Source organism: Sardina pilchardus, chromosome 2 (assembly GCF_963854185.1).
Source record: "Sardina pilchardus chromosome 2, fSarPil1.1, whole genome shotgun sequence".
In the NCBI taxonomy this organism is placed as follows: Eukaryota; Metazoa; Chordata; class Actinopteri; order Clupeiformes; family Clupeidae; genus Sardina; species Sardina pilchardus.
In genome coordinates, this window is record NC_084995.1 from 31,524,362 (window position 1) to 31,547,480 (window position 23,119).

At 46.3% G+C, this 23,119-nt stretch overlaps 1 protein-coding gene across 1 annotated transcript in view; it reads right to left on the minus strand.

The window, feature by feature from the left end:
• LOC134099171 (voltage-dependent R-type calcium channel subunit alpha-1E-like) overlaps nt 1-23,119 on the minus strand; it is a 54,145-nt gene that overhangs the window by 11,332 nt on the left and 19,694 nt on the right. The window contains exons 7-35 of the mRNA XM_062551966.1: nt 22,473-22,663; nt 21,523-21,626; nt 20,802-20,917; nt 18,846-18,899; nt 17,112-17,192; nt 15,911-16,120; nt 15,337-15,449; nt 14,988-15,100; nt 14,674-14,805; nt 14,212-14,281; nt 13,311-13,428; nt 12,574-12,641; nt 12,385-12,449; nt 8,692-9,441; nt 8,109-8,365; nt 7,493-7,534; nt 6,647-6,785; nt 6,262-6,391; nt 6,094-6,153; nt 5,717-5,823; nt 4,695-4,791; nt 4,071-4,231; nt 3,417-3,554; nt 2,510-2,711; nt 1,629-1,793; nt 1,033-1,143; nt 802-882; nt 507-626; nt 321-386 (exon numbers count right to left, since the gene is read on the minus strand). Coding sequence (XP_062407950.1) covers nt 321-386; nt 507-626; nt 802-882; nt 1,033-1,143; nt 1,629-1,793; nt 2,510-2,711; nt 3,417-3,554; nt 4,071-4,231; nt 4,695-4,791; nt 5,717-5,823; nt 6,094-6,153; nt 6,262-6,391; nt 6,647-6,785; nt 7,493-7,534; nt 8,109-8,365; nt 8,692-9,441; nt 12,385-12,449; nt 12,574-12,641; nt 13,311-13,428; nt 14,212-14,281; nt 14,674-14,805; nt 14,988-15,100; nt 15,337-15,449; nt 15,911-16,120; nt 17,112-17,192; nt 18,846-18,899; nt 20,802-20,917; nt 21,523-21,626; nt 22,473-22,663 — 4,061 coding nt within the window. The remainder of the gene's footprint in view (nt 1-320; nt 387-506; nt 627-801; nt 883-1,032; nt 1,144-1,628; nt 1,794-2,509; nt 2,712-3,416; nt 3,555-4,070; nt 4,232-4,694; nt 4,792-5,716; nt 5,824-6,093; nt 6,154-6,261; nt 6,392-6,646; nt 6,786-7,492; nt 7,535-8,108; nt 8,366-8,691; nt 9,442-12,384; nt 12,450-12,573; nt 12,642-13,310; nt 13,429-14,211; nt 14,282-14,673; nt 14,806-14,987; nt 15,101-15,336; nt 15,450-15,910; nt 16,121-17,111; nt 17,193-18,845; nt 18,900-20,801; nt 20,918-21,522; nt 21,627-22,472; nt 22,664-23,119) is intronic.

Sequence of the window (23,119 nt, forward strand, 5' to 3'; positions counted from 1 at the left end):
CACACTTGAAAAATCGACTGTAATCGGAGCTGCCAAATGTCACGCTTTGAGTGTGACAGTCAAAAAAAATTCGGACGAATTCTCACGCTTGACATTTTCTGAAACTTGGCAGCCCTGTTAGACGTATTTTACACTTAACTTTGACAGATCTTGTGTGTTGGTAGTTACGTGTTGGTAGTTCTTTCCAAAATATCCAAAAACAGTACGACACCGAATACAATTCTCTAGTGAAACGGAATTCAACACAGCTTTGACATGCACACACTTACCCGTCACATCCACATTAAACACATTTAAACATACACTTTAAACACACTTACCTGCATGCCAATAATGGCATAGATGAAGAACAGCATGGCAATGAGCAGACAAACATATGGAAGGGCCTACAGAAGAGGAAGGGGAAGAGCACTGTTGAAAAACATGTGGCTTTTTCACTATGGCATTTTACCAGCTTATGATTTTCAGTTGACCTGCTATTTGATCAGAAGTTAGGCTGCGCTCACCTTGAAGGACTGCACAAAGGTCCAGAGAAGGATGCGGATGGTGTAGCCCTGCCTCAGCAGCTTGATGAGCCTGGCTGTTCGGAACAGCTTCAGGAAGCTCATGTTGAAGGCGTTGATGGACTCCAGAAGAGAGAGAGAGAGAGAGGGTCGAAATTATAGATGGCAAAGTCCAAGATGGGTGCAGAAGGCCTGACTGCCTCACTTCTTACTGGACATGTGACCTGTCCTGGAGAGTATCTAAGGGAACACTGACCCCCTGTCCTCAGCGTGCGTGTAAGCAGAACTCCGACCTTACCTGTAAATCCACTACAATCTCCGTTATGCTGCCCAACACCGTGATGAAGTCAAAGATGTTCCATGTGTCCCGAAAGTAGTTCTGAAAGAGGACAGCGAGTTACTAACAGTCTGGAATGCTTTTTCCTGAGCCAGAACTTCTTATGATCACACACTAATACTGGATAGAGCTCCATCAAATTCAGGACTAGTGTTAACGTTAGCCTTTGCATAGGTTAGCTGGTCAGCTCACCACAAGGCCAAAGGCCATGATCTTGAGGATGCACTCCAACGAGAAGAGTACGGTGAAGGCTGTGTTCAGGTGCTTCAGGACGGTGTCGTAGGCCGGGGGAGCAGAGTAGAACTACACAGGAGGCATGAAAAGCAGATCAGACCAGATCACACAGACAGGAGAGATTGGAAGGATGAGGGATTCTATCTTCTCAGCTGTAGAATAGGGTACAGAGCCCTAGAGAGAGAGTGTAGGCGCAACTCTCAATCTATAAGGCTCTGATAGGGTAGAACGGGAGAGTTCTATATTAGAATGATGAGGGATTCTATCCTCCCAGCGTTCCCACCCATCAGTCACTGAATACGCTCATCGCCAAAAGTGAAGACAAAAAATCAGTCAAAATAGACCTGCTAATGCTCACTGAATGTTGTGGATTTTGAACATTTGAATTCCATGTTAAAAACACATTTGATACGCAAAAGTATTTTAGGTTAGTAAGTAACCTAGGCCATTGAGTTGTAATATTTATTTAACTAATCTACAGATGTTTTGTGGGTATTCATGGCAATCTATTAATGATATTTCCAAGAGTGTATGAGTGAACCAGACCCTGTTACCTTCATCATAAGCACCACCGTGTTGAGAGCGATCATGACCAGAACCGTGTTCTCGAACGAGGGCGACACCACAAAGTGCCAGATGCGGTACTGGAAGGTCTGGCGGTTCTGGGGCATGTACCGCGTCAGGGGCTTGGCGCTGATGGCAAAGTCAATGCAGGCCCTCTGTGGGCAGCACACAGACACACAAACAGGCAGAGAGGACAGAGCGTTATAGAAGCACAGAGAGAACAAGTGCAATTTCAACCTGGACACTTTAGATAGGACATTGTCGTTTAAAAACGTGAAGTTGCAGCCCTCAACTGATGTTGATGTTTACATATTGTGTGTTTTGGCCTGATGCGCCACCCTCTACATATCTATATCTAAGTCAGTATCTGGGTTCTATATCTAGAATATCTCTACATATCTATATCTAAGTGGCATCTGGGTTGGCAACTTTGACTCAGGGGGGATGAGGAGTGGATACACCACTCTACAGTATTTTGAAAGTGATTGCAGTACCATTTTTGGCCCAAAATCCTACATACGGTTACTTTAAGGCATATCCATACCGTATGCTATGGCACTATATGAAACAAAAACCCGAACTGAACTCAATTGAGAGTGACATGCAGACAGACTCCCAGACAAACCATCAGAGAGATGAACAGAATAAAGAGAGAACGATTAAGAGAGAGAAAAGGAGTCAGATGACAAGTGAGTCAATAGATTATAGAGAGGCAGAAGAGAGACACGGTGGGGAGGAGGGGTCGGTTGGGGGTGTAGCGTTGGAGGAGGGGGGTAGATATGATTGATGGGCCCAACAGGCGGAGGAGAAGTGCTGAGGGTAAGCAGAAAGGAGACGGATGAGCTGGCGGCGCCGGGGGGGCAGCGGGCACCTCGTTCTTCTCCAGGCTGCACTCCTCCATCATCTTGTCACCCTGCTCCTGGAAGGTGATGATGATGAGGGCCACGAAGATGTTGACGAAGAAGAAGGGGAAGACCACGAAGTAGACCACGTAGAAGACGGACATCTCCATGCGGTTGCCGCGGCTGGGCCCGTGGTCCTCGTCCGTGACGTCCACCGAGTGCTGCAGGACCCTGAGGGGCGGTGGATGTCACGCGTGTGTTTACACAGACAGACAGACAGACACAGACACAGACACACACACACACACACACACACACACACACACACACACACACACACACACACACACACACATACACACACACACACACACGTGCACGCACACACGCACAAACACACACACACACACGTGGTAAGTAATCAATAGTCAGTCAACAACACTGAGAGGAGAGTGTGACAAACACATCCAGGCTCCCAGATAAAATAGTCCATCTGGTGCTTTAAAGCGATTACTACTCTTTTCTCTTTTTTCTCTCTCTCTCTCACTTGCTCTTCATCGCTCATATGCTAACTGTCTAGCAGCATGTTTTATGAGTGTGATCTCAACTCGGCTCTAATGCCATTTTAACACCAAACAGCGCACTGAATTCATCAAACGCCATCATTAGTGGAGATGGAAATGACAGGAATTATCACGAGAACAACTCATGTGTGTCTATGAAGACAGATAGATAGAGGTCTCTATGGTGGGGTGTGGGATGCTGCATGAAAACACTCTCTCTCTCAATGAATGACCACTCCAGCCACATACACACTCGTTCGTTCTGGACAACAGTGCTGTCGGTCAGCACATGTGAATGGGACGCTGGGAGACATGAGCCTCTGGAGTACTGTACGTGCGACTTGTGAAGAGTGCATGTCTGACTCTGACTCACTGCGGCCAGCCCTCTCCGGTGGACACGGTGAAGAGGGTGAGCAGCGCCCACATGACGTTGTCGTAGTGGAACTCGTGCCTCCTCCACTCCCGTCTCTTCACCTCCTTCCTGTCTCTGGAGTAGTCGATGTAGTAGCCTCTGGGGTGGACAGACAGGGGAGAGGGACGCGTGGACACACAGAGGGGTCAGTGCAGGACTGGACCGAAACAGGACCGCAGCGACACTTGAGTGTGGGTCTACAGATCAGATGTAATCAACACCAGTCTAATGGAGATGGGCAGACATCAGACTCCTCTCCCTCTTCCCTTTCCCCTCTCACTCTGTGTGAGAGACTTAGCTCTTGCTCTCTATGAGAGACTTAGCTCTTGCTCTGTGTGAGTGTGTGAGAGACTTGGCTCTCGTTCTCTCCGAGTGACAGAGAAAGAGAGAGAAAGGGAGAGAAAGGGAGAGAGGAAGAGAGAGTGTATTTGAGAGAAGGAAAGAGAGTGAGAGAGAGTGTACGTGAGAGAGAGGGACAAAGAGAGGGGGAGAGAGGGTCAGAGAGAGTGCATGTGAGAGATAGGACAAAGAGATAGAGAGAGGGATAGAGAGAGTGCATGTGAGAGAGAAAGAGACAGAGAGAGAGAGAGAGAGAGTGTGTGTGTCTGGACTTACTGGCATTCCTTTTCCGTGTTCATTGAGCTATCATTACAGTAGAAGAACTTCCCCTTGAAGAGCTGCACAGCAATGACGGCGAAGATGAACATGAAGAGCTTGTAGACGATGAGGATGTTGAAGACGTTCTTCAGGGAGGTCACCACACAGTCAAACACGGCCTGTACGGGCAAAGAGGACACTGAAAACCCAAATGCACTGTAGCTCCTACAGGAAGATGCAGTGCTTGCACTGACAGTAGGAGGCCCAATAAAGGTACTGTATGTACTGTGTAGTTTTGAGGAAAGGTATAATCTTCTGAGGAAATGTTTGTATCTTGGACTACAATGGACTACTGACTACAAGACATTATACAGAGCATGTACATCTTACTGCAGTAGTCTGTACAACAGATCTGTTCTTAGCTCCACACTGAATTGCAAATACAGTTACTATATGTAAGCATCTAAAAACAGCCAGTCTGCTGCCAAATGATGAAATGATCTACTGACACACTGAGAAGAGCCGAGAATGCTGTTCTGGAGTAGGTTAAATGATAAGCATTGTAGTAGGAACTAAACACAGCTCTTCTTTGAACATCACGTAAAACTATTCATTGATGAATAGCAGTTGTCGGGCTAGCACCTTCAGTTTGGGGAGCCTCTTGATGGTCTTCAGGGGCCGGAGAACTCGGAGGACACGCAGAGACTTGATGGTTTTGATGTCGCGGCCCTTGTTATTGCTGTTGGCAGAGACATACGTTTCAACGCTACCGTCCCTGAACAAGAACACAGGACATGAAACACGCCATCTTATAGACTCTATGTACATGCCCACATGCAGACAGAGGTGCGTGTGGGCGCAGTCAGTCACTCACATACATACATACATACGTACATACACAGACAGACAAAGACACAGACACACATACAGACACAGACACACACAGACACACACACACGAACACACACATACTGTACATGCACTCACGCAAGCACGCACGCACGCACGCACGCACGCACGCACGCACGCACGCACACACGCACACACGCACTACATGTATAGTTGCAGAACATATAAAAACAAAAGTATGAGAACGGAATAAGAAAAAAGGCACATTACGTAACGTTGCAACAGTTCTTTTTGTCATTAACCTGCAATTATTGTCTGAATGGACATTATATAGTGTCACGTGTTCAACAGAAAAAAGAGTTGCAGATACAAAGCTGTGAAGTTAAATGATGTATTGTGACGTAATGTGACATATGAAAAGGGACGTTTTACCCCATCACATTGCTGTCATCCCCAACAGTGACATAATCCATAGGAACAACAGAGAAAGGAGCATTAAAGAGAAGGAACATATATATTCCAACACAGGCATATATAGAGAGACAGATTACACACAGAGGCAGAGAGAGAAGTAACATCTACAGTGACAGCAACATTCAAAAGCAAGAAATCATTGATACACTCATACTCCTTTGTCCTTTGTCAGCTGACTGACTAAACCTACAGAAATAAGGGCCATAGAATGGGGTCTAAATGCACAGGATTAATACACCACATACTAGTAACAGGAAGTCCAAACAGAGAAAAGCTTTCAACACACATCATGATGGTGGTGACCTTGGGTGAGTCTTTGTTAGTAACACACAAGCGCTTACGTCAGAGCAAAAGCTATCAGCGCTCCCACCACCACAATGAAATCCAGAAAATTCCACGGGTCCCGGAAGTATGAGCCATCATGCAGAATCAGGCCCTGGTCGATCATCTTGAAAACACAAAAACATTCTATGAATGAAAATATGAAAATAGTGTGTGTGTGTGTGTGTGTGTGTGTGGATAACAACCCTCCTACCTAACAACCTTTACATTGTGTGTGTGTGTGTGTGTGTGTGTGTGTGGATAACAACCTCTCCTCTTGCTCAGGCTCAGGCACATACACATGAAGTGATATATGAAGCTTAAAGTGTAAAAGCGCTGGAAATCTTCCACTTCCGCACGGTGCTCACTACAGTACAGAGAGTAGAGAATCACACACCTTTATAATCATCTCAAATGTGAAGACCCCGGTAAAGACGTAGTCAAAGTATCTCAGCACCTGTAAAACACAAAGGCAGACACCAATTCATATGTGAAGCGATGTGAACAAATGCACATCAGAACTGGTCAAAAATCAGTCGGTCAGATGTGAAGATCGGACACTCACTTTGTTTCTCTCCGAGTTGGTGCTGACCGGGTCCTCTGCAGCCAAGGCTATGCTGCTGGCCACAATCACCAGGAGGATGGTGATCTCAAAGTAGCGGAGGGTCACCACATAGTGGCATATCCTTCTCAGCCTACAGGGGGGAAAAAATAATAAGAAGAAAGTAAATAAATATTGTAGAGAGACTGACAGGGATCAGGCCTCTCTGTCCTGAGTTGCGACCAAAAGCCAAAGCTCAGCTATACTGACTGCCTCTGATCTACTGAGGCCTTTCACACAGTGAAAGGAAGCCAGGCTCAGCTAGCCCAGGAACACTCACACTAAGTTGTGTGTTTATGACACCGAATGGGAGTCAAACTTGACCAAACCAAAGCAGGTGCTCTCTTACGGATTGGAGGCCTTGAAGATGAACATGCTGTCCGGCGCCACTGCTTTGGGCGACTTGGGAGCCTCCCCTTCGTTCTCGCCATCCTCTTCCTCCCTCTCACTGCGGTCCGAGTGCGATACCTCCATCTCCTTAAAGTTCACTGTGGTCAGTGTAATAGAGAGAGCAGACAATGAGACTTGAACGTACTGTACACATATTTTCAAAAAAACACACCAGCATGTCCTGTCATACCTGCTCGATTCAAACAGATGTCTGGTACAGTATGGTAGAGGATGCTAACAGATAGAAAGAGCTCATCAAATTGAATGGTTACATGCTTAACCACAAGCTCTGAGCCTTCTGTGTCCTCTGGAGTGCTATAGCACTACAGCCAGTAATGTCTGTTCATCCGGCCTCAGATTTGAATTAAGCTCCAACACGTACTGTACGTACCGTACATATTTTCCTCTCGGTAGTTTTACTCTGCAATTAGACGGCAATTACAGAGTGACTACGAAGGAAAATAGATCGCATTCAGACTTTAAGAGAAGAAACGCTTGTAATTACAACAGATTTCCGTTTGTTATGAAAATATGCAAATCATATTATGTGTCATTTCCTACACAAACATGTGTCACATTAGCTTGAAAACAACATTCACATCTTAGGTTAAATATTCTTAAATATGAAAGGACTTAATCTATACCCAAGCCCTTTATGAGATGAACTGATGTGGATCATTTGCTGTAATTACAAGGTATTTCAGATGGCTAATTGTAGTGTTTATTCCATGCGGTTTATGAGACGCAGGCTGTCTTTCAGGCAGATGTAGGATCATGCATTTAGAAGTATACCATAGATGTCTACCTCTCTGATGTCTTTGGCCTAACGTCTTTCTAGGATGACCCACTGTGCATAGAGTATAGTCACATGAGTAAAAATATCCACAAGATTTAACAAATACAATCCAAACAACTGTAGATCTGTTTATTCGTAAGCAATTCGTAAAATTGTATTCATAGACCAGCACTTATCATAGACCATCATTCCAAACTCAATTACTTCTGTGAAATCAAACTCTAGTGTAAAGCATCTGACTGGGGTGCATTTCCATTCACTTAGAGCCAGAGAGTATTACAGCCCCTCTGAGTGCTATTACTGTCAAGACCTGAACTAAAGGACAGATGTTGACCTAAAGCACAGATGTTGACCTAAAGCACAGATGCTGAACTAAAACACAGATGTTGAACTAAAGCACAGATGCTGAACTGAAGCACAGATGTTTAACTAAAGCACAGATGTTTAACTAAAGCACAGATGCTGAACTAAAACACAGATGTTGAACTAAAGCACAGATGCTGAACTGAAGCACAGATGTTTAACTAAAGCACAGATGCTGAACTAAAGCACAGATGCTGAACTAAAACACAGATGCTGAACTGAAGCACAGATGTTTAACTGAAGCACAGAGGCAGCACATTACCAGTCATGGGCGTGAGCTCCAGCAGTGGCTGTGCACCGGACATCTCGATGACCACGCTGGTGTCGGTGGCGGGCTCCGCCTGGTTCAGGTAGCCGCTGGAGTTCTCCACGCTGCTGGTGCCTCCACCTGTGCTCAGGTAGGCCAGCTCCAGCGCTCCATCCTGCCCCTGCTGGTCCGGCGCCGCGTCACCGCCCTCCGGCCCCATCAGCGGCTGGGCCTCCGCACACTCAGCAGACACCACATCAGGCAGGGGCTCGCTGGACACACACATACACACACACACCACACACACACACACACAACACACACACACACACACACACAACACACACACACACACACACACACACACACACACACACACACACACACACACACACACACACACACACACACACACACACACACGTAGTGTAGGGACAGTCAAGATTTCTTGAAGCATACAAATGCACACAGAAATGTGTAAAGTGGAGTTGATAGTCTCCAGAAAATGCTGTGGTACAGGTCAAAGTGCTGCAAAATATGGCATTACAATAACAAAACCAGCGTGCAGCAGTAATGAGTAGAAGAGTCCTGCGGTCACCTTTGTCCATCTCCTCCCCTCTCGGCCTGGCTTGCTCCGTCCTCTGGTTGCGCGGCTCCTTCGACCCCGCCGGCCTCTGGGGTCTTCCGGTCCGCCCCCTCGGCCTGCGTGGGCGACTCTCGGCTGCGGCCCTCCCGGTGCCGGTGTCTCCGGTGCCGGCTCTCGCCGCCCTCCATGCCGGCGGCCACGGCGGCGGCGCGGAACTTTCTGGCCACGCGGTGCCTGCGCTCGGTGTTGGGCCGGTGCCCGCCGCCCGACGTCGACCGCTCCTCGACCACGCAGGCCAGCGGCGGCAGCGGGCGCTCCGACTCGGGGGGCTCGGGCATCGGGATGGACATGGGCGGCTCGGGCAGGGGCATGGCCATGGACATGGGCGACTCGGGCAGGTGCCCCGGGCTGGTCTCGGGCGAGAGGGAGGGCGCGTGGGCCAGGTGGTGGCCGCCCGTCGGCGTGTCGTTGTTGTCCTCGGTGGGGCTGCCGAACAGCTCCTCACGGCTGGCCACCTGCCGGCGCTTGCGCAGCTGGTTGGTGCGCTGCTCCCACACGGACTTCTTGCGCCGCTCGCGGCGGTTGTCGACGCCGCCGTTGCCCGACTGCTCTTCGGACGGCGGCGGCGGCGGCGGCCGGCCCCTACCCCGGCGGGCCCCCAACCGAGGCGGGGGCGGCTCATCCTCCTCCTCTTCCTCGCCGGGGGCCGGCCGGCCTCGGTGGATGGCTCGCTTCCTGTACAGGTATGGCCTTCGTCTCCTTCTGCAGGACATGACAGGGGGGTGTCAGTAGAGGGCAGCAGAGGCCTGTCCATCCTTACACAGCAGGAGCAGTAGGAGGCCAGACATCTACAGGGAACACTATGGAGGTACTGTGACACCCTGCTCGTGATGAGCTGAGCACTTCTTAGTGGTAAAATCAGGACATAACAAAAAGTGTGAGTTTAATCACATATGCATAAACAAGGAGAGACTAGGAGAGACAAATGTTCCCAGAAATATAATCCCGTGGACCCAGACGAGCAACTCTTATTTAACAGAAGAGCACAACAGCATAAGAAACGACACTAGAACAGAAAAGGTTCAACTGGTTCAACGGATTAGACCAAAATTAGACCAAAACAACACCCAAGAGAAAATGACGTGCAGTCAAAAACCCAAATAAATAAACGTACCTGGGAGGAAATGTCACATAACAAAGGCCATGAAAACCAAAGGAAAAATAAGGGGGAGGGGGGGGTAAGGCAAATATATGTCAAAAATATCAAGTGCAATTTCCGTCATATCAAGGGAGAGATGAGACAGAGGAGGCGGGAGTGCTGGAGCTCAGGGATGGGAGACATGACAGGGAGAGAGGGACAAAGAGAGAGATAACGAGAGAGAGAGAAAGAGAAAGAGAGAGAGAGAGAGAGAGAGAGAGAGAGGCTGCTTTACTTACACAAAGGCACATTCTTGTGAAGTCCATGTGACAAATGAGTGAAAACAAGACATTAGTGTATTCACCTCACAGAAGACACACACAACAGCTGGCATCACACTGTCTAATATCAAGCACCACACTGATATGGAGGAGTCTATTCTTAATTAAGTCTTAGCACTGCGGTCAATAACATACTGTATTCCATTCATTTGAAAAAAAACCCACAAAAATCCTCAAGGTTACTCTCAACCATATTGACTGATTTAATTATTGTCTGTTTACAGTGCAGTTTCCTCGAAATTCTTGTAATTAGTTTGATTAAGTTGACCACACAGAGAAGCTGTGTTTGGTCTGTGTCGCACCAGCTGTAAATACTAACACAGAAGCATGATGGAAGCGTTGTTATAGTACAGAAAAACTGGCGTGAGCCTCGTGTCTGATCTTGACAGTCCAGCAGGGGTCCTAAATGTCAAACAGACACATATATCAGACACACAGTCAAAAGCACAAGTGACACATGAGACACGTATATATGATTTTATGCATACAATCATCCACAAAGCCAGTCTGTATTGTGATATATGCTTTCTGTCTAAATTACTGCAATGGAGTGAAAATATCTTTGTGCATAATATGTGCAATATGGTATAAAGGTGTGCCTATCTAATGTGTCTCCAAAAGGTCTATCAACACTTGTTGTCGAGAGGTTTTGCAATATTAAATACCAGCACAGACCAGGACAGACCATCATGCCATACTATGTTGCAAGCATAAAAATGTGGAGAACAGTATGTCACTTGGGTGGAATAAGCAAAAGGAGTCCTTAACTGAACTGACTGATCACTGGCTGAATTATCAAATGCTAAATGTCAGTGTAGGTTTAAAAATCAAAACACAATTCAGTCAAATGAAAACACATCAATTCATCGACTGTTGTGTGGGTGCATGGAAACAATGTCCTGAAGCCACTCTGAGTCTCAACGAGTGAACTCACTTGCACTTGAGATACATGTGACAACACTTGCGCATTTCAGCAAACATTAAATCATGACATTACAGTAATGCCACAATCCAAGGCAGGCGGATCCCTCTTCGTCCAGAGGCAGAACATCTCCATGCCATGCATTAGACGGAGGACTCTGAAGGCCCACAAACATTATGTCTCATGCCAGAGTTCCCATTCTCCTGGATGATCATGCAACATCTTTCACTTTCAAAAAGTTTACATTCTGTGAGTCATAACCTGCTAAACAGCAGTGAACGGATTCTGGGTACATACAGTACACGCGCAAGACTCTAATAATGCAATTTACCCAAAAAATTCACACAAATCGAATTTGAAGTGCATTCATGCATGATCACTGTACGTTCAAGTATTTTTTACCATATTAAACCATATTTTTACCATATTAATTACCATACTCCTCTGTACTTTGGAAGTCCATTAGCATAAGCTACAACCATGTACAGGTGCTCAGTAGTATTCTGAGTCAACCCTCTGGTCCTGCTAGAACAGATTAGCATGAATCTTAAGCCAGGAGGTGCCACTAGCATGTGAAAGATGCTGGCTCGGAGTTGGCGCTATCGGAGCATGGCATGACTGTGTGAGCGTTCACCACCTCTCGGTGAGCCACAACTCCGGTTTGCGCGGACTGAGAGTGGCATCCCAACCCGCTGCCAGGGTGAAAACAAAACTGCGAGGTCATGCCAGGCCAAGCGTCCACACGTGCTCACGACGGCATTCACAGTGCCCCAACAGGCCTCCCAAGCACGTGTCTGTCAGAAGCAGCAATCGGCAACGAGCCGCAAGCTCCTCACAACAAGTCTTGGCAATGCTTTTTCAAAATAACCCCCGGGTAGAACAACGTAAAATGTCTTGACAATTTGAATGCATCAGTACTGAATCAAATAACATATAGGATAGGATAGTCAAAACGTCCAGAAATGTCTGACTGCTATCACAACTTTCTGGAGATGTCCTCATGTCTTAACATTGTACAATTAAAATATACATAGTATTAGTAGTATTACATTGCTCTTGTAATATTTAGATACTCATAGAGTATACTGTATGTATACTGTATACTTGCATATGCAATAGTAGGTCTGAGAGAAACAATTATGTGTCACAACACTAGGTTATTGTATACACAATATAAAAATGAATGCATAGAAATTGTACAGACTTTTTCCATAAGGGGTTTTCCAAGAACATTCAACACACAACGACCCTGACAGAGAGTGTTCCCAAAAGAGCTTGGATGGGATTAGACACAAGTTACTTACTCAGACAGGCCAAACTCTCGGCCCTTGAACCGCTGGTTGAAGAACTCCTCTTCCTCCTCTTCATCCTGCCGCAGACAGAGCAGAACATCAAACCCAGCTGAGGGCCTCTACTGCTGAACGTGCAGCACATCTGCATATGCACACCACACTACTGTAGATAACAGGGTATAACATGGCCGCCTTTCAAACCTTTGTTAGTTCTTGAGCATTGGCCAGATTGTCCACAGCGATGGCCAAGAAGACATTCAGCAGTGTGTCTATTCAAAGTGCAGTTAAGGCATATAAAATATCTGGTTCTGGTCATGGCAAACATACAGTATCTGCTATGTGGCAAATAATCGAGGGCTGAGAACCAAAGGGGCGTAAGTGACATTTTGGTCAAAATTGAGTTATATGTATCAACTGAAAGCTCTTGATGAGCTCTCTTAGCTGACAAAATTATAGAAGTAAAATATTTCTAAATATATACAGTAGTTATTGAACAAAAACCAAAGGTCTTTAACTGTGAACATATACATGTAGAAGCAGTTAGATTTGTTTTGGCTCTCCTGTAAAGTTGGTGAAATGTCACTTACGCCCCTTTGGTTCTCAGCCCTCGCATTGTCAATGTAAGAACAGCAAACGTTCTTCACCTGACATACTGTACAGTAAATATCCAAAATACCAAGCAACGCTCTCTGCTAAAGTGAATAGCATATCCCTGTCCCTGGCCAGTTTCCACTATGCTGTAGATGAAAAGCACCCATGCTACACCGTGGAGAACAAGAGAATCAAAGGTGTGCCTTAATCAACACCGTGCACACTTAATTAAAGCGAGTTTCCCATAGACCTAATGGTCCGGTGCTCTATATGTAATTAGACATTCCACCGAGGGCGGCGCGGCCCCGTCGGACGCGGAGGGGTGGAGAGGGGAGGGCGGAGGATACAGTTCCCAAACAGCGTGAGGACGATGAAGTAGATGGAGGACCACATGCCGTACTGCACGCCTCCCTGGGAGCGGATGCCGTTGTACATCACCTCGTTCCAGTCCTCCCCCGTCAGGATCTGTGGCGTGGCAAGAGAACAGAGGATGTGACGCACACACGACACACACGACACACACGACACACACGACAGTGCACACTGGAGGAGCTGTTTTTAAATGTTTCTTCAGTTTCTATTTAAAAACAAACACATATTGGGACACATGCGGGGGGACACACCTATATACACTCATAACAAACATATAGCCACAAATATGCGAACACACACAGACACACACACACACACACACACACACACACACACACACACAGACGCACACACAGACACACATGTTGGTCTAAAACAAAGACACAAGACACACCCTCCTTCAGACACACAAAAGACATTAAGGTCCAATCCATGTCAGCCTAACAAATGAAATCTGACTCTACGGCCTCATTCATGTAATGGCATGTGCCGCTTCCTTCATTTCACTGCCCTTAACAGGCCCTGTGCTTTCATCATTTCCCAAGATATCCAACGCTGAGGATATCCAACTGCTTCAGCAGACCTCACAATAACTAATTCAGACAGACTAAAAGGTATGCTAAATTAATGTGTATAATTAGACACGACTACACTGGCAGAGAAACATTCAGGAAAGATAATATACTGAGGAGGTTGAGTCATTTATCATGGTTGCGAATTATTTTGCATAATTCGTATTTGACTCGGGATGAAGAGAGGGAGCGGGTGGGCGGAGCTGTTTTTACTCGATCCTCGCCAGGGGCCGTGTGCGCTTCCCACCCCAGAGTGCACCGCGCCACAGACAAGAGGCTCTGAAGAGGATTAGGGCTGCCAGACCTGAAACACAGTCATGATGGCCGCCGGAAATGTGTCAAAGTTGGTGGGGGTGTAATCTTCAAAGATGAACCTGCAGGGAGGGAGGACAGTGTTGAAAGACACACCACTAAAGGTGTGTGTGTGTGTGTGTGTGTGTGTGTTTGGAGTGTGTGTGTGTGTGTGTGTGTGTGTGTGTGTGTTCCACAGGGGGGCAATATGCTACATACACCGGCACGGCTACTCATATTCTTTGTTGGCTGGCTTGTGCATCTGCCTAAGATAATACACACTAGCAATTACACAGTATGAGATGCATTTGGCAGAATGCATTACCAGTAAATTGAAAATGGCATTTTTAATTGGCTGTACATGCACTGCAGTTTAGTGAAACATTGTATTCTAATGTGCAACAGTAAAACGCTATATCTATTTCATAGGCAACAAGTTGATGAAAACAGACTCGGGGCGTAGATTTGAGCACACCTGCCACCGAAGAGCTGCATGCCCAGAAGAGCAAACACCACGATGAAGAGGAAGAGGAGGAAGAGGAGGCTGATAATGGACTTCATGGAGCTCATGAGAGACACCACCAGGTTCCTGAGGGATGCCCAGTACCTGAGCACACACACACAAAAAAAACACAAAGCAAAAGAAACAGGTCTTTTAATGGATAATGCCGTAAACAATGTTTTCTCTGAGGGGTTCACTAAGATGTGCGTGAGAAGATTTTAAAACAGTATCTGTTTGTACAATTCTGCAGTCTTTCACACTTTCAAATGACTACGAGGTGTACTCACTTGGTTATCTTAAAGATCCTCAGGAGTCGAAGTGCCCTGAGAACGCTGATTCCGAAGGACACGCCGGGCCGAAAGAATCCCCACACGACTTCAAAGATACTGCCAACAATCACCTGCACAGGTAACAACAGTTGATATGGCCAACTTTGACACAGAGTAGCCTGAATATCCTGGATATGATGCTGTTTGCATCTGGCTAGAAATGTAGAGCTGATACACTGAACTCTGTATGGCAGAAGGATTATCAGCAGATCCTATTAATAGAGGACCCTCACATCATAACACACTTACTACTACAGGGAGTGTTTTCGTTATTTCTGTCACCGTTAGTACTGGTCTAGTTCCTTACCCCACAGTCAAAACAGTTGAAGGACGAGTGGAAATACAGTCGGAACCCCAGGCCATACATCTTCAGGAACATCTCAGCGAGAAACAGGCCCAGGAACACAAACTCTGCATAGTCTGTAAGCACAGCACACAGAACTGTCTTCAGTGCACAAGACCTTCAACCAACACAACCACCTACAGTATAAGGCTCATAAGCTACAACAGATACTGGTGCTGTATAGCCATGTTGTAGCACTACAGCAACACAGAAGAGTAAGGAACGAGACTGAAGGAAGCCGAGGGCCGTCCTGTCCGTCCAGGATAGCCAGCTACTGGCAACAAATAGCTACACTCTTAGAAAAAAGGTCCTATAGAACGAAGGTTACTGTATGCATATAACCACGGTTCTATGAGTTTCGGATGACCGCCAGAGGCAGGAGAAACTAAACACTGTTCTATTGCATGCTTCATATTTAGCACCCCTAAATGGTTCTTTGAAGAACCCTTTTTTTGAAGAGTGAAGGGCCAACTGGCTACAGGGAACCCTCTAAATGTTAACTAGCAGGGCTCCACCGGCACAGGAGCGGCAGACTCACACAGGAATATGGTGAGCCAGTCGGGCTGGTTGTGGTGGACGATGGCCACGCAGATGGTGTTGAGGGCCACCAGGCTGAGCACCACCCAGTAGAAGGAGTCGGTCTTCACCATGCGGCGGATGGAGATGCGCAGCATGCGCTCCTTGCGCCTCATGTACGCAGCCGGGCCGCGCCGCGCCGCGCGGATGCCCACCCGTGGACGAGGCCCACCTGAGGGACAGGTGAGAGAGGGAGGAGAGAAGTGTATGGGGGGGGGGAAGAGAGATAAGAGAGGAGAAGAGAAGAGAAGAGAAGAGAAGAGAAGAGAAGAGAAGAGAAGAGAAGAGGAGAAGAGAAGAGAAGAGAGAAGAGAGGAGAGGAGAAGAGAGGGAAGGAAGGGGTGAAGATGTACTGAATTCCTGGTGTTCCTTAATGTCAAAAGACACCAGAGAGAGGTGGGGAGGAGATGGTCCTGATGATTACGAGCCACTTCTGGAATTTCACGGGCAGCATTTATGCCCAGTGCTGGAGATTGCTATTGTGTGAGTGAAACTACTGTGAAAGTGGAAGTGATGTGTGCATGTTCAAAGAGAATGTAATGTTTATAGGCGCAGGCTCAAAATAGCACATACTGTAAGAACAAGGCACGGAATGTCCAACACTTAAGATTCCTCGCAGCACTGAATAATGTGCGATGAGACTACAGTATACAGGAAACCTGTAACTGAATAAATAAAAATATAAACTGACAAATGTGATCCTTCTGTGCACTTAACTACTCATCCGTCTCGGATAAAAAATAAAAATAAAATAATTTTGCTGTAAAGTCACAACACATTTCCCAGGTTTTCAGGTTGGTGTTTTTCTTCACATGCAAATTAGTCACTGAGGCTAAGCATTTGACACCTCGCTATTAGTTGCTTGGCATATGGCTAGCAAAAGCTGCTGAATGCAGATTTCCCACCAAAGGCTGCCCAGTTTGACTGTGGGAAATGAGGAATGTCTCAGCATCACTTCAACTTTATTTAACAAGACATGTGCAAACTGCAAACCTCTGATAGCTCAAAGTCAGTGACTTCAAATACACTGCTAATTCAAGGGCAATTTGCTAGCGATGAAAACATTACCCGATAAAAGGCTGAAATGCACTGTGAACAGATGTGGCTGTGTTTTGTATTAACGAGGTGTTAAAATGAGAATGACACTGGTGCTCATTACTGACCCACAGTAGAGATCTCCGAGTATTTATCTTCTCCTGGTCCCCGGCGCCTCGCATTTTTCTTACTGGTGGCTCGCTTAAGAACTGAAAGCAAATACAAAGGGATACAGTGTGAAACCACACAGGCTAGGAAGTGAACTTTTCCCCTGGCCTACCTGCTACAAATATCCTTGATGTACCTCTCTGCCTGCTAGCTACCCCGTGCTGAGACAAAAAAAGGGTTCAGAGAGTAAATTAAAGTGGATTAAACCTCTGAATTCATTACCTCACAGAGGCAGAGGCAGAGGCAGGCCAATTTACATTAGCTCTTCCAATCCCATTAAAAGTGACCCAGCAGTCTGCTGGGAGAGTTCAGTCATTACACACACATGCACTGCACTGTACATTCTGGCTGGGTCCCATTCCCCCCAGAGGAGTCTGATGGCTAGACCGGCTTGTGTATGCACTGATTAATAGGGGTGGGAATTGGCAAAAGAATGACAATTCGATACTATTGCGATATTTGGGCCACAATCCGATATTATTGCGATTCTAAACATATTGCGATACAACAAGTATTGCGATTCGATTCTGCGATATATTGCTATTCATGTCTCTCATATTGTTCGAAGGCATTACAAAAAATAAGGAAAATAACACTGTTCAACTCACTTTGTCATGGCATGGTGCATATCAAGGTCCTTACTATTTGCTTTTTGTTGTAAACCGAAACACACCCACACTTTCAATTTGAAATTGCCATTGAATGCACAATAAAACGGCACAACAAGCGCCACCTTGTGAGCGTAATATCTTGAATTTCCCCCTTGGGGATCTATAAAGTATCTATCTATCTATATATCTATCTATCTAGCATATTTAATGTGATCAGAGTAAACCCTGAGTAAACTCGCCTCAAATAAAAGTAAAATAGATAATTAAACTATATAATTAAGTATTGCGATACTTTGAGCTACTCGTATCGATATAATTGCATGCACAAAATATCGCGATACTGAACAGAATCGATTTTTTCCCCCACCACTACTGATTAAAGTTTAAACAGTTAAGTGAGCATTGAAGGCTCCGACTGAGATAGCTGCGTCTGGCATTATTGTCGCTATCTATGTGGATGTACAATGGAGTACATTGACATTAATGGATTACCATCAGAAAACATCAGATGTATAACAGAATGGCTTTTTTTAATGCATAGAAGCTGAAGGGGGAGACACATGGTGGTTAGATCCCAGTGAGCAGGCTTGCTCCGTCCGCTGCGCTGTGTAAGGGTGGAGGTGCTGACGCTTCGCCAAACAAATGAAAAACCCACACAAAAAGACAGGAGAAGAAACCAAACAGACGACCAAATCAAAAGACTTGGACCAACAGCTAGAAGACAACACAGCAATGGTCATACAGAAAAAAAAAGAGAGAAAGAAAAAAAACACTCTTCACTTCACAGTTACCATGGCAATGATGATGGATGTACTCAGCAAGCCGGGTGAACATGCTTGTCATCCCCTTATCCTCTGAAGCACATGATGGCCCCTGGCTGCCATTTTGAATTCTCTGCCAGCTCCTTTAATGGAGGTCAGTGAGAATGGCATGCTGTGGTTTCCCTCTCACTGTGTGTGTACAACGCTGGCAGAGCAGACAGGGAAAAAACAGGCATGACAACACCAGCATGAAGAGGAGTCAATGGGGAGACGGAGTGTGGCCTGTTTGTGTTCGGTCACCGCGGGGAGGGTGAAATCGTACCGTCTAAAGCCGATCTCCCGGAGTTCTTGTTCTCCTCGGCGAGCATCACCTCCTCTGAACACAAAGGAGGAGAACTGCATCATTACAGACACACAATGCAGCCAGTTTTCACTTTTTGAAGCATGCAGATAAACTCTCTTGGATATTCCAAATACCCATCAGGGTATCTGCTCTCTCATCATAGTACACTACGGTCTGGGGCAGTCCAGGTCAACACAACACATATGCATTATACTGTCAGGTCAAGCGAGGTGTTGAAGCACTTTATTTTATTTGAGGAAAAATGCTATCCTGTGTTAATAGTTACATACTGTAGCAGCATGACATTTCCCCCTTTCTCCAATCATAACGGAAACCATACTGAAGAATTATAATTGTGAACATAGTCTGCCCCAGACTAAGGTCAGTTCTGCAAAAATATGTTAGCATTATATAAGATTAAAAGGTAACAATTATGCATTCTGAGTTCTTGTACTGTAGAAACTTGTGGCACATTGAGATATTGAGACTTCAGTGTCACAAGTCAGTGGTTTTTCAGTTACATGTGGTTAAAACAGAGAAGCAACTCCATACCCACCTCAAGGCAGTGGCATCAGTGACCTGACCATAATAGGTTAGCCATGTTGGTATAATCACATAATCACACAGTGTACATAGAGTTGCAGATAACTCTTTCTCCAACATTGCTGCACAGTTATGAAGTCGGATTTGTCAGAAGTGAGAACCTAGCCGTAGACACAAAGCCTCATTATGCCAAATGCTGAGCGTGTTTCACTCTGGAGTGAAGAGCTTGAGTGGCCTGCTCTGAAATAAAGCTGTGAGCAGTCGTACGCGTGACTGTATCCATATTGCGCAAACACTCGCAATTGCATATTCTCTCTCTTTCCCTCTTTCCACTCTTTCTGCAAACACAACCATTTTGGTTGGTGAGTCAGCTCACCTTCTCCTTGACCCTGAGCTGTGTGGGAGTCTGAGAGAGAGAGAGAGAGAGAGATCTTGCCATGTGGGGTTGCAACTTCACAAAGCTGCTCTACATCCAACCGCTCACCTGAACGCTCTAAGTGTGTGTGTGTGTGTGTGTGTGTGTGTGTGTGTGTGTGTGTGTGTGTGTGTGTGTGTGTGTGTGTGTGCGTGCACTGTGCGCATAAGTACAACCCTTTATGTGTGTGTGTGTGTGTGTGTGTGTGTGTGTGTGTGTGTGTGTGTTTGTGTGTGTTTGTGTGTGTATGTGTGTGCATGTATGTACGTATATATGTGTGTTTGTGTATTGGGGGTGGCATTCACTGGAGACTTGGCAGGTTCTGAGGCAGAAAAGGGGAATGTGTACAGTACGCCAACCAGTGAATCTCAGTCCTGCACACTGGCAGGCTGTCGTAATGTTAAACAGTAGCATCGTTATCTTCAAAGGCACTGCAGTGGAGACCTCTCCTCCAGCACAATATCCATAACAATCTGCCCCTTCACACATTTTCCACGTTAAGCTTTATGTTTAAAGCACTTGGCTGCCAACACCAAAACATAGAGATCTAATCGTTGTCTGACCATAATATACCCATATTTAGTGTGATATCCTAGAGACTCTGTCTCAAACGCAGTACATCCAACTCACTAACAAACATACAGGACTTGTAGGAAGGGTGTCACTTGCGCTCAAGCCTTTTCAGTGCTCACAGTCCAGGACCACAGGATCAGAGAAGCTGGCTGGGCCACTTCAAAGAGACTAAACGCAGAGATGACACAGTCCGTCGAAACGTCAGTCGGTTGTGCACAATAAAACAAGTTCTTATACTGTAAGTAATCTGAGTGCTCCAGTCATCTCTGGGTTTAGTCTGTTTGAAGCAGCCCAGCCAGCTCCTCTAAACATGCAGGACTATTCCATTCTGAAGGCAACCCTTTAGGCCAGTATGTTGCGACCCATCAGTGTGGGCCACAGGTGGAGCTGTGCCGTTGCCGTACCTGCGCGGTCGATCCAGGCGCGGTAGCCGTTGAGCTCTCGCTCCACCTGCTGCTGGCGCCGCAGCTTCATGAAGGCCCTCCGGTTCTCCACCCGCTCCCTCTCCTTAGCAAACTCCCTACGGGCACAGAGCAGGTCTCGGAGATGTCAACACACATCTGATTATTTTATTTGGAATGACCAATACTGATTAAAACAACACAGCATCCAAATAATGACATGAATAAGAGCCTGTTATGTCTCACTAGACAATACAAACATTATGCTAATAGTCACAACCACATGAATAAATAGATAAATAAATAGGCTACAGTATGTATGTTAAGGATAGAGGTGGCATCACCTTCTCCAAACATGCAGACTGCCTATGATTGCTGATACGGAACAGTATTTGGTTAATTTGACATGCACACACACGCACACACACACACACGCACACGCACACGCACACACACACACACACACACACACACACACACACACACACACACACACACACACACACACACACACACACACACACACACACACACACACACACACACACACCATCATCAGTGGACAGTCAGACAGACACAGAAGGACTGGAGTGTGGTATGTGTGATTCCCCTGTGGGTTAAAATCATGACACCCATGTTAAAATAGTTTACTATATGGACAGAACAAGGGCACACTGGGGCCTTGCCCCTTTCCCAGTGTCCCAATGTGGAGCAGGCCACCTACCCAGACAGCACTCCCAGCACCAGGTTCAGCACGAAGAAGGAGCCGATGATGATGAGTGGGATGAAGTACATCCAGTTCCAGGAGCTGCCCAGCGCATCATTGGTCTGGAGGGAGAAGAGCACTTCTGAATAGAGCACATGTGTCTTTTGTTTCAGGGCTTGCAGTGTTCATTTGCTATATAGCACAGCATGCATTCTTTTGTGACAATACATGCACAAAGACTAAAGACAGATAGTCTTTTATTAAGCCTGGAGGTGAAGCAAAACATAACACAGATAATATACTTTATCTAGTCTTTGATTTCTTATAATGTCATGACAATTACTTGACTACAGATAACAATCACCTTTCACTATAGTGACTCAACACACTAAGCCAGGCTTTAACTGTACACAGAGATATGTTTATGCTGAATTGCCTGCTTCTGTTTGGCTAAGAGAGACGTTCTTTTTCTTCAGGTTTGTGTGTTAAATCAAGAGGCAGGAGGACACATAAAACATGCCGGGAGAAAGCAGCCCAAAAATACTCCTCCACTGAAACCCGCCTATCTGGAGCACACACACACAAGAGGGACACAGTGGCCAGCCACTGACTCCCAACTTCAGAGCTCCCAAAATACAAGCTGGCAGGCGTCCGTCAATACACTGCAGCAGAGTAGACCAGCGCTCGGGCCGTCTTTGTCTGATCTCAGATAGATTTCTTTAGTTGCCATTCTTCTGTGCTACTATTGGAAAGAAATCATGTTGCATGCCAGCCATGTAGATATGCACGTATCAAAAGATGTCTTACTCACACTCTTTCTGGCACTTGTACACTGTCTAGTATAGATGTTCACAATTATTCCCTTGTTTCCCACCAGCTGTATCATTTATACAACACAGTTTCCGGCACTAGGGGTGGTGGTGCTGGGGGTGGTGTGGGGGGTAGGATACATGGGCATGGTGACTCACGTTGTAGAGGACGGCTGTCCAGCCCTCCATTGTGATGCACTGGAACACGGTGAGCACGGCAAACAGGATGTTGTCGAACTGCGTGATGCCATCATTGGGGCCGATCCACGAGCCCGTGCAGTCGTACTTATCAGGACACCTTCTCACCCCGCAGGCGAAATCCACCTCTGTCGAGTCCACTGTCTCATTTTCTGAGAGAAAGAGAGGGAGAGAGAGAGAGAGAGATCAGTAGCGGAGGTGGTTAAAGAAGAGAGGAACACATACACGCACACATGGGGTTTGGGAATCCAAAGTGGGGCATTATTCTTGCTGTGGCCTGAAATGAGCCACAGCTCTTTTGTAGTGAGCAGAGTGCCTACAAACAATGATAACAGTTGCTACAGCTCTACAGGCAGTATTAAAGAAGCACAATAATATTGTGTAGGCACAGAGCTTTCTATTGGATTGCTTTGCTTACAATTACTAAGTGCACACAGTGTTTCCCACAGATTAGAAGGCAATGTGTGGTGGTCGCCCCATGTCTGACGGGGGGGGGGGGGGGGGGGGGGGGGGGGGGGGGGGGGTCATTGCATCGCCTTTTTATCGCTCTCCTTTCATATAATGTTTTTTTTTTTTTTTTTACCAAGATGTGAAGCTTGTCTTTATTT